The sequence below is a fragment of the Rhopalosiphum padi genome, chromosome 1, assembly GCF_020882245.1.
Source record: "Rhopalosiphum padi isolate XX-2018 chromosome 1, ASM2088224v1, whole genome shotgun sequence".
Lineage (NCBI taxonomy): Eukaryota > Metazoa > Arthropoda > Insecta > Hemiptera > Aphididae > Rhopalosiphum > Rhopalosiphum padi.
In genome coordinates this window covers 58,217,204-58,229,227 of record NC_083597.1, presented here as the reverse complement: position 1 = coordinate 58,229,227, position 12,024 = coordinate 58,217,204, and the positions used below count along the sequence as shown (strand labels likewise).

General features: G+C 27.4%; 1 protein-coding gene across 3 annotated transcripts; it reads left to right on the top strand.

Annotated features, from left to right (window-relative positions):
• The first annotated feature begins 504 nt into the window (after positions 1-504).
• LOC132932132 (transmembrane GTPase Marf) lies at positions 505-8,919 on the top strand. 3 transcript variants are annotated; one of them, XM_060998361.1, is made up of 12 exons: positions 505-772; positions 1,139-1,366; positions 2,207-2,336; positions 3,188-3,350; positions 3,413-3,646; positions 5,523-5,630; positions 5,709-5,726; positions 5,949-6,241; positions 7,284-7,461; positions 7,528-7,953; positions 8,042-8,191; positions 8,246-8,919. In XM_060998361.1, the coding sequence occupies exons 2-12, from the start codon at positions 1,186-1,188 to the stop codon at positions 8,645-8,647; spliced, it is 2,283 nt and encodes a 760-aa protein (XP_060854344.1). In that variant the 5' UTR covers positions 505-772; positions 1,139-1,185; the 3' UTR covers positions 8,648-8,919. The 3 variants fall into 3 exon arrangements, with proteins under 3 accessions (XP_060854344.1, XP_060854342.1, XP_060854345.1); XM_060998359.1 differs by having other exon boundaries at positions 506-772; positions 1,135-1,366; XM_060998362.1 differs by lacking the exon at positions 5,709-5,726 and having other exon boundaries at positions 506-772; positions 1,135-1,366.
• Positions 8,920-12,024: the final 3,105 nt, after the last annotated feature.

Sequence of the window (12,024 nt, the reverse complement as noted above, 5' to 3'; positions counted from 1 at the left end):
TCTACGCGTATATGTATATATATATTGATTTATGACATTTAGATTGAAACAAGAGCGTTTGGTTGGAGATAATAAGCGTTTAGTTAGATAGGAGGTATGCATAAGGTACGGTATGTGAATTCTGATTCTTGGTTTTATAGAATAAAAAGATATTATTTTACCGACTGTTGTGGCTAAAATTATAGTTTGCAAATCGTTTACCTAACACAGAAATTCGAGTGCCTGTAGGCTGTAGTTAATCCATGGTTGAAGACTATGTAGTTGTAGTCAGTAGTCAGTTGTAGATCAAAGAAATTGTAAATAGAACCAATCTACTTGAACCATGATGATGGCCGATGGGCTAAACGAAATGCCGCCTTGTGCAATATCGGCTGTAGTGCTTGCACACAGTTTCACCAACAAGTGCACGAATATTTCTCCGTCATGTAGTAGTAGTATTTTTATACTCTTGGTCAACCTGTTCAGTCTTATCGTATTTCTTATTATCATTTTTACGCTATCTCTTATAGGCACGGACCGCACGGATTTAATAATTTAATATTTATTTTTCTTTTGCAAAAAACGGCTAAGAAAACGTCGTAGAAAAGAGATTAAAAAAACCCGACGTAATATTCATTTTTTGTCATGGTAACATTGTGTGTTGACGTTATTGTTGTTCTGTAGAAAATATGAGTTTTGTAATTCTGCGTCTTGTATTATATGATTTCAATTGAATATAGACCACCGACTTTATATTGGTTTTTTTAATTGACATATTCTCAAATCAATCAACGTAAGTATCTATAATACAACCATTTAAATATAAATTGGTGTTGGATTATGGTCCAAAAGTTTATCCCATCTAGACCAAAATTAAACTATTTAAGATTTATGATGCAACTATGACCCAATCAAAGTTGAATTGATTTTATAAATGAATAATAACATTCTATTTGTTTAGTATTAATGTCTTGGAATAAACAGGTATGATTCCAAAGTTATGAAAATGCACGATATTAAAAGTACCTATAGGATATATTTTATTTTAGGGTATTCACTCAACCACATATTATATTATTTTTATGTTTCTTAAGTTATTTTATCAATTATTATTTCTAATTTGTTTTTTTTTGTTTTTTTCTTGTTTTTTGGCAGGTAGCATTTGAGCTTTGCATGTTATCGTCGTCTTTCATAGTTTGTTCATAAATGGCTGCTTACATAAATCGCACAATTGGATTTGGTGATTCCTTAGTGGCTCCTCGTAGTCCATTAACAGATGAACAAATTTCTTCACCTTTACAGGTCTTTGGCCAAGCTAAAAAACAAATCAATAACATTTTTGTGGATATTCAAGACTATGTGGCTGACGCATCTGAACGCATGATTGGTAATTATTATTAAATTTGTTAACAATTTATTATAGTTTCTTTATACTACCTTATAGATATTATATATTTATGTAAGACTTTTTCTAACTCTTTCTTTGACTAATTCACTATGGATAGTTATTGGATATTTATGAAATATAGGGTATAGAAAATTTTTATGCTGAATACTAATATGTCAATGGGACTTTTATTTATAACCTTCTTACTTTTCAGTGGCTTATTTTATTTTGCTTGGTAGATGGTAAAAAAATGTATTCTATTTAAAAAGAGGGAGTTAGGAAAATCATTCTATGTTCTATTGCACTGCAGTTTAACATTTATTAGGTTATGACTAATGAGTTATGATTTAGTGTTTTATAAATTGACTAATAAATTGTGCAGATTGTTTATCATAAATAACCAAAACAATCTTTGTCAGTCTTAATGGTAGCTAGCTTATGATGTTAGTAAATATATTTCTATTGCACTTAAATACAAATTGTCTATAAACCTTATTATATATTGGACAATTAATAATAGGTATATTAATATACACAAATATAATTTAAATTTAAAATAATTTAAAATAAAAATGTATAGGTATTGAATTTTATATTATGAACAGTAGAATTTTGCTAAGACAATAATAATATTTTATTTTCTTGATTGTTTATAACATCCCTTAATAATAAACTACTATAATTTTAGATCATATTATATTAGGTATTAAAAAAAAAAACATCAAAATATTAATGTATTATGTTTCAAACCTAGTATAACACTTTTTATCATTGATAAATTCATAAAATTCTACATTTTTTTATTTATTCATATTATAGTTATAATTATATTTTTTTTAGATGTGAATAAAATATGTCCTGATGTGATCAATGGAAATGAATTAAAATCCATATTGGATTATAGATCAAAAGTCAAAGGAATTTGCGAAGTGTTGACACGTGATCATATGAAAGTTGCTTTTTTTGGCAGGTTTGTGTACTTTTGTCTTGAAATTTACCAACACGCTGAAATCTCAGTCTCTGAAATGTTGTCTTCTCTTCAGAGAGTTCAGTTGTAGTTTGTTCACAAAAAACATTCTCTATTTAGAGTTGTCAGTTGAAAAGATGAGATGTTTGTCAGGAAGGTTTCACTATATTATAAATATTATATGCACTATTCACTATTAACAGATAAGCAAATTACATAAATTAAAAACATATATTTTTATTGTTGTTTATATTTTTTTGCTAAGAATTAAAATTGGTAAATCACAGTATTATGAAGCTATAAATATTTTTTTTTAACATGTTCACTGTTGATGACGCTAAATGGTATTAATTCATAGTTTGTATATGCTGAATTATGTTAACTAAACTACTGGTTTATTGTTAGTATCTTCTATACTCTATTCCAAATAAGAATAGTCTTCGGCGGCGACCAGTTTACGTCGGCTGGCGGTCAGACAACACCCGTTTGTCCTAACCTACCTCCCATCTACTCTGTGGCAGCTGTGTTGTAAAGCCACGCCCATGCGCACAAGTTGGTTGCCAAAGACTGTTCTTATTTAGAATAGAGTATACAAGTATTATTTAATATGTATCACCATGTGCAAGTTGTTCATTGATATTTTAGATATTTTAAAATTTATTTTTTTAAACCACAATTTTTTTAGTGTAACAACAAATAAACTTAAACATGATGCTACGCAGCTAATGTGTTAAGCTTATTCACACTCTTTATTAAACATGTTTATGTGGAGTCAAAAATTATTAGTATAATATATTTTATTAATTATTAGTTTATTGATTAAATGTTAATTTAAACATTAATACAATATTTAGAACAAGCAATGGAAAGAGTACAGTTGTAAATGCTATGTTGGGAGAAAAAGTGCTTCCAAGTGGTATTGGTCATACAACTAATTGTTTTCTGCAAGTCGAAGGGTCTCAAACTGGTGATGCATATTTAGTTACTGAAGGTAGTAATGAAAAACAGAATGTAGAAGTAAGTAGTGGTTTATTATTGATTAATGTTTTAATTTTTAAATTATAAAATTTATTTTTTAGTCCGTTACACATTTGGCACATGCCTTGAATTATGAAAAACAATTGAATGAAAAAGAATTGGTACATGTATATTGGCCAAAAGACAAATGCAGCTTATTAAGAGATGATGTAGCTTTAGTTGACTCTCCGGGAGTAGATGTTACACCACATTTGGATGATTGGATTGATGCACATTGCATTGATGCCGATGTTTTTGTGTTAGTGGCTAATGCTGAATCAACATTGATGGTTACTGTAAGTCAATTGTGTATATTATAAATAATATTTCAACAATTTTCAATGTAGTATTTTATTAGTATTTAAAGTTTAGTTGAGTTAATATACCAACGTTTTTAGTGGTACCCCCCATTATTCTATATCTAACAATCAAAAATATATTATTTTAAAAAAAATATGGGAAATGAATTTATAATTAAACTAAAATCATATATATATATATATATTATTAGACTATATAAATATAAATAGTTTTATTTTAACACATCTGTTATCCTTTAAATTATTGGGACCCTGGTGCTTGGTGCCGTTCAATGGTTCTGATGATGGTCACAGATGACACAAATAAATGTTATTATATTTAATTAAAATGTCTGTGGTCGTAGCAGTTTGATGATTGTATCACTATTATACCAGGAACCTATGTACTTGCACACTTATATTCCTAATATCATATTACACAATATTCTTTTTAGGTGTTGTTCTGTTTCATTGTCTTGTTTTTTATTGTTGCTTGATAACTTTGATTAATCTTGTATTCTATATTGCCCTGATACTTATAATGTGTTTTATTCAATAATAAATTAATGAGAAAAATCAATTAGTTTAAAAAGTATACCTTAGTACCTAAGGTCATTTTTCTTACTATACACAGCTTTCATGACAATAATATACCAGATGTTAAACGATTAATAATTAAAATTTATATGATTATAATACTTTATATAAATATATATATATGTATATAATATATATGTTTAGATTAGTTTAGTATAAAAAATATATATACTTTTGTCAAGAATAATTTTTTTTTAATTAATTAATTTGAATGAAATTACTTTAAAATTTTAAATATTATACAAGTGTATGCCAATATGCAAGCAAAGGTATGATTTATATTATTTTTGTTTTATTGTTTTTCATTTAAAACTGTTAATACATTTTAAATTATTCATTTTTTGGTTTAAAAGTTTTTTTTCCATAATTCATATTAATTACAAAATAGAGTTTAATTTTCTTTTAGCTTTACTATTTCTTAGTTGAAAACTTTTAGTAGAATGATAATTATAATTATAAATTATTATGGTTTTGAACTGTTATTTAACTTAAAGTGGAGTGTTAAGCATAATATATCATTGTTAAATATATACATATATTTTTAAACATTTTATTATTTTTTGTTTATGATTTTATCACAACTTTTTATTATGTTTTCAGCATTTTTTTTTTATTAGTTTTATAATAGTTATACTATTTAAAGTTTTGTCTTAATTAATCTAAATAATTTTTACATATGTTGTTGTGACACGTTTACATTTTATGCAAAATTAATTTTTTTTAGTCAATAAAAATTATTTACTAATAGTTTAATAGCCAGTTATATTTTATCAATAAATATATGTATTAAAAAAATGCTTTATAATTCTTTTTTTTTGTTCGTATTATATTAAAACATATTCTTAAACATTTTTTTATTTTTGACAGAATGCTTAAATTAATTTTTTTAATTTCTATTTCTATTATAGGTAATGTAAAAAAAATAATAATAAAACATTTATTTTATTTGCTTATAAGAACACAATGGTGTTTATAATTTTTAAATTTAATATAATTTATTTTATAAAACAATTTTTAATCTATATTAAATTTAATTTGTAATATATTTGATGAATATATTTGGTTGCATTTCTAGTAAAATATTAAAAATAACAATAATATTAATATTATATCACTATTTATGTGTCTTTTTGGAAGACCTTGTATATTGCATTGATTTAATTACAATATAATTTATATAGTTTAACTTATAAAACTATTATTTCAAAATTAGATTTTTTAACAATAATAATCAGCTATAATTCTGTACTAATAATACAAATCATACTGTTTCCAGGAGAAGAATTTTTTTCATAAAGTTTCAACAAAATTATCGAAGCCAAATATATTTATATTAAACAATCGCTGGGATGCATCTGCTAATGAACCAGAGTTCTTAGACCAGGTAAATTTTATGATCATATTTAAGTAAATATTATTATTAAATACCTATCCTTTTTTATGTTACTATCTTTCCATCCAGTTTAATAGCCAAGACCAGGTAAGAAAAGCATTGTTTTTGCCAAATTTTTCTAAACAAATAATTAAAAATAATTATTGTGTTGTATTAGTAATATAAGTATATATAAATATAAGTTATTATATATATAAGTTATTTATATATCAACATTTTACAATTTCAAGTTTGAAATTTTATAATGATTGTTTTGCTTATTTCAAAAAAAAATTATTCAACAATTTAACATATAAATATTTTTATTAGGTGCGTAAACAACATATGGAGCGTGCTACGGATTTTTTGGTGAAGGAGCTGAAAGTTTGCACACCTGAAGAGGCAGTGTCTCGTATATTTTTTATTTCTGCAAAAGAAGTGTTACAGGCTCGCGTTAAAGAACGTAATGGATTACCTCTAAATAGTGGAGCATTAGCTGAAGGTTTTGGTGCTAGATATACGGAGTTTGAAGAATTTGAACGTAGATTTGAGGAGTGTATCTCAAAATCCGCAATTAAGACTAAGTTTTTAAATCATTCACAGCAAGGGAAACATTTAGTCAAGTAAGATTTTTATCGATTATTAATGTTAATGTTACTAACATTACCCATATATTTAAAAAATGTATATAATACTATTATAAAAAAGTAATTACAATTTTTATTCTTTATCTATACTCCATTTTGTATTAATTTTAAGAAGAAACTTTCCTGGTGACTAGTTTTTTTTGAGCAATGGTAAAGCATCATCCAGTTATCACCCCTACTTATACTCTGTTCTAAAAGAGAATACACCAGTTATACACACTTTTTCCCTTACATCGGTTAGGTTAGACATTATGTAGGAGATGTGTGCCGCTGGACGGAAATCCTTCACCACCTGGTATAATCTCTTTTGGAACAGAATATAGTTAACTATCTATGCGCATGTCCATAGGCGTGCGCAGATCTAAATTTCAGGGGGTGCCTACAATTTTTTCGGGCCCTCTCTTAACAAGACATGTACATAATTTAATAAATTATAATGCACGAATAAACATTACTTACATTATATCACATATAAAATCAATCAATAGTATTACTAGTACCAACTACCAAGTAATATAATATTTCATTAGATATAGTTGGATCTAAAATCTATTTTTAAGATAATTGCAATATTTATTTATTATTTTTACTTTTGTAGTCAATAACATCTAGCTATTATAATCATAATAAGTTTTAAGTTTTATCACGCAAACTTAAAATATTTTATGGTGTATTAATTTTTTTATCCCAAAACTTAATTTTATTTTTACGACATATTTTAGAAAAATTACCATTTTTATTCTAGTAACATTTGTTAAAATACGGACTTATATAATAAATGCTATAGGACTTAAATTTTAGGGCCCTAATTACATGTCGAGGGGTGCCCAGGCACACCCGGAACCCCCCCGTGCGCACGCCTATGTGCATATCCTATAGTAGATCTATGTTCATGTGCATTAATCAGTGACCAAATTTCCTTCTAAATGTGAAGAAATTAATTAGAGAATAAACATTTAAAATATTATTTAAATAATTTGCATTATTTTAATACTAAAAGTTCTTGTATTATTTTTAGAGAAATGCTTAAAATTATGGAAACAATTTACAATAGAAGTCAAGAACAAACACATTTAAAAATGTGTCAGAAAAAAGAATTTCAAGAAAAATTGAATTTTACTGAACAACAACTTATAAATATAACAAATCAAATGAAAATGAAAATCCATCAAATGGTTGATGATGTGGAGGATAAAGTGAATTTATTTTATACTGTGCATATGTTTATTAAATAACTATTTGTATTTTTGTTTTGTTTTTAGGTATCTAAAGCGCTGAATGACGAAATTCGCAGATTATCGGTTTTAGTTGATGAATTCAATTTACCATTTCACCCAGAAGCATTAGTTTTAAATGTTTATAAAAAAGAACTTCATAGCCATGTGGAAGCAGGTCTTGGTAGCAATTTACGAGCTAGACTATCCACTGCATTGGCTATGAATATAGATCAAAGTCAAAGAGAAATGATTGATAAGATGTCAACGTTATTGCCAGAAGATAAACGGAATATCAATGTAACAAATCCCAAACGTGAACCATTTGAAGTTTTGTATCGTTTACATTGTGATAATCTATGTGGTGATTTTCATGAACAACTTGAGTTCAAATTCTCTTGGGGCTTATCCAAATTAGTTACTCGTGTATCATCATTAGCCAATTGGTCACGTAATCAATCAAGGGTTTTAATAGTAAATATTTTTAGTTGCTTTTAAAATAAATATTATTTTAGTTTTAATTTTTCAAACATCATTGCAACTGTAACATTATTATTTTTAGTCCCCATCTCACAATCCATCAACCAGCAGTGCTGTTGATGGTTCATTCAGTAGTTTAGCCGTGGAACAAAATTTATCTATGATATCTCGTGTTGTAGCCGCGTCTGTTGGTACTCAAGGTACTGTGGGAGGACTTGTATTAGCAGGATTTGTAAGTATTAATACATTTGTGTTCTGAATGGAATTTGAATTTTCTCTTTTTCAGATGCTAAAAACAGTTGGATGGCGTTTAATCATAGCTACAGGTGCTATTTACGGAGTGCTTTATCTGTATGAGCGTTTGTCTTGGACAACAAAAGCAAAAGAACGAGAATTCAAAAGGCAATATGTTGATCATGCTACTGCTAAGCTCCGTTTAATTGTAGATCTCACATCTGCAAATTGTAGCCATCAAGTTCAACAGGAACTTTCTACTACTTTTGCACGATTGTGTCAATTGGTTGATGAATCAGCTACTGATTTGAATGAAGAAATGAAAAATTTGGATCGAGAACTCAGCATGTTAACTAAATCTACTGATATTGCAAAGATTCTAAGAAATAAAGCAGATTTATTGAAAATAGAATTGAAGCAGTTTGATGATACTTTCTTGTGTGTAAAAAATTAATTAGTCGAAATGTAAAATCATTGTATTATACCTATTTGTTGAGTATTTCTTTGTTATTTTTAGAGTAGGTGTATAATGTTTATTTTATCCTAGTTACTTCATTACTTAATTCAATCATTTTTAAAAGTTTTGAATTTATAATTGTTTCAGTTCTTTTTTTTTTTAATTAGTAAAAGCCAATGATTAATATATTGACTATTGTTGAATGACATAATATCACCAAAATAATGATTGTTATATTTGAAAAAATTAAATAAAGAATACTTGAATAATTTATTGAATATTTTATGGTTCCTAAGATAAATAGGTAAATATTATTAAATAGGTAATACCATTGAGTATAATTGAGTATATAATATATTATATACTCAATGGTAACACCTTCATCAGTTATTTTAATTTAATTGGGTTTTTTCATTGATTAATGATTATAAATACTATAGTATTTATAATGAATTGTTTTATTATCAATTTTAAACGATGAAAATAAATTAATAATGATATATTATATTTGTTATCATTGAACAATAATTTAATCAATTTGAGATATAGTATGTGCATTGACACATTATATAGTATAATTTATTATGTATTATGTTGTATTAAATCAATAAATCAGTACTATTTATTTAAATTATTAGATAATAAAATGTATATTGAAGCATTATGTTATAGGTTGACACGAGTAATTTGCATCTAATACAATTACAAATAACTGAACCATTAGGTATTTTTGATCACTCATCATTGGTTCATTCTCTCTGAGGCTTTATGGGATAATTTTCAGTCCTTTAAATACATTTTTTTTTTGAACTTTTAACTGTTATGTTAAACACTTGGGAAAAAATGTACAATTTAAATTGTTATGTGTTATAACTTTATGAGTAATTAATGAAATTTAAAATTAAGTTATAATTAAAATATAATTATTTTTACTCTAAAGTTATTAGCGTTTAAAAGTACTTACTTTTAGTATTTAATAGTTAAATAATATTGGATGTGTTAAATTTGAATTCAATAATAAATCATTGTATAGGCATAAAACTACTTCAAAGTACCGCCATCAATTGAAAAAAATCTGTACCTGAGCCGAATTTTTAAGGACTGATATATTGTAGATATAGTGCTTTATATTAGTAATTCTATAAGTTATATAAGCAGTACGGTAGATACAACTAATTTTTGACAACAAACATGCATTCATTATAAAATAATTATAATATATACTTAAGTAAATACAGATCATAGGTGTCACTGAACGGTATGAATACATTTTGTCCAAATTTAAACTTTGAATTTTTATATAAAAAAAAATTGTGCTTACGTATCTTTAATATTTTTAAAATCTAACCAAAACATTTGAGCAACCGTGAATTACATTTTCAAACATTTTCACTGAGAGAAAATGTTTTTTCAATATTTATAAAATTAAATCGAACATGTTTATTTATAGTTCAAAAAGAACTTAAATACTTTGAGAACTATACACTATAGGTCAGTGGTTTTCAAACTTTTATTATACACGGCACACCGTACACTTCAAAAAATTTTCACGACACACTTGCCTTTTTTTAGATGGACAAAATTGTTTTGAATTAATTATAATTATATATATACATTTAATTAGAAATGTGTGATTGATGGGTTAACAAATATTTTTAATTCTTGGACGGTTGGACGAATAGTTGACACTATTTTCTTATATCACAATTCAATGCAATCGGTAATTCATGGAAAACCACGGCACACTTAGTGGATACTCGCGGCACACCGGTGTGCCGCGGCACCGAGTTTGAAAACCACTACTATAGGTACATAAAAAAAATTAGTAAGGCTATTTGGGTGAAAATTTAAAGTCTCTATCATAGCTATTACTTTGTGAATTATACAAAAAACAATATTTTTATTAGAATCTGACGATGCGTAAACATTTTTCTTTTTCTGATTTTTTTTTTTTAGTTTTTCCAATTAAAAGTTGCTGACGTTTTGCTACCAGCCAGCAACTATATTCTCGATTTTGAATATTATAAATAATACTTTTTGCTCCAAAGCGCGATAACAGATAAAATAAAATAATATAATCGCCGTGCTTAGAATCTAGAATGAGGCGTAAATTAAATATTTTTAATTAATTTTTTCAGGCTTCTGTAACAATATTGTTATTATGATGTTATCGTAATAACTACAAATTTTTCATGTAATTTTATCGTATACATTTGGATTTAGTTTGTACATGCATTGTGTATATTGTATAGCAAAGTAATAATACAGCTATAGTTACCTACATACTTTATGGGTATACACTATACAGTCACTATAGTTACGGTACTACAACACTAAATAAATTATAAACGATGAGTGATAATATTATAATACATTTATTTTTTATAGTTAGGGAATTTTCAGTTTTTAAAATTAAATTCTTGGCGTATCTCATTTTTTGAAATAAATGTCTAGACGCACTGTAAAACGGCGCCTGAGGCGAAGAGCCCCACACTTGTTCTTCCCTAGACCCGGCGCTGGTACCTATATCCACTATAATAATAATAATAATAATAATAATAATATACATGTCAAATACGTGCGCGCTATTTATTTTGAAATATGATATAATATTCACAATCATGTGAATCACAATCATATTCAGCCCCCTTATAACCACCCTCGAGGGCTGTTGCGTCTATATACCCGCCTGCGAAACTCGCAAGTCGTGACACGCACAGTAGTCGTCATAATACTATTATTATCATCCAGGGCAGAGAACCCTTTGGACGGAACAAAACGGGCGGGTAGGTAAATAATAATTGCAGGAATCAAAGACAGAAGACTCGAACCGCTATACATACCGTCGCACGCGTTACCCCGAGGAAAGCCGTCTCGGTTGCTACCGGCAACGCAACCGATCTGCGCGGGCGGAGGTGGGTGTATATATAAGACGCACACAATAATATATTGTACAGTCTCGCACGCGGAGTCGCTGGAATCAATGGTCATGGCGCCAAACCGATGTAGTAATAATAATAATGTATGAGGAGGTCGCGGGTTTCTGTGGTTAATCGCCAGCCATGCGCCGCCACTGTAAACTGTCGTTCGCGGCATAACATAATATTATAGAATATTATTTTATTTTTGTGGTTATAACTTATATAGGTATCCACTACCATTTGCTGTCAATCACTTCGCGAATCCACATGTTATTGTTCTTGAATATATTATTGTTACGATGACGCGTTGACGCGTATAAATATAGTATTATAATATAACTTTCCCCCTCTCGTCAACACAAAGTGGTCCATTCATGAAATATACGTCTGATTTTAGTTTGGGAGCGTAAACAAAATATGTGCAAAATGACGGGAAAATATATTGATGCATAT

Bases quoted from the DNA above. Each gene is read 5' to 3' on its own strand.
- LOC132932132 (XM_060998361.1), top strand. From the start codon at position 1,186: ATGGCTGCTTACATAAATCGCACAATTGGATTTGGTGATTCCTTAGTG. The intron at 1,367-2,206 runs GTAATTATTATT...TATTTTTTTTAG, and splicing joins CGCATCTGAACGCATGATTG to ATGTGAATAAAATATGTCCT. The intron at 6,242-7,283 runs GTAAGATTTTTA...TATTATTTTTAG, and splicing joins CAAGGGAAACATTTAGTCAA to AGAAATGCTTAAAATTATGG.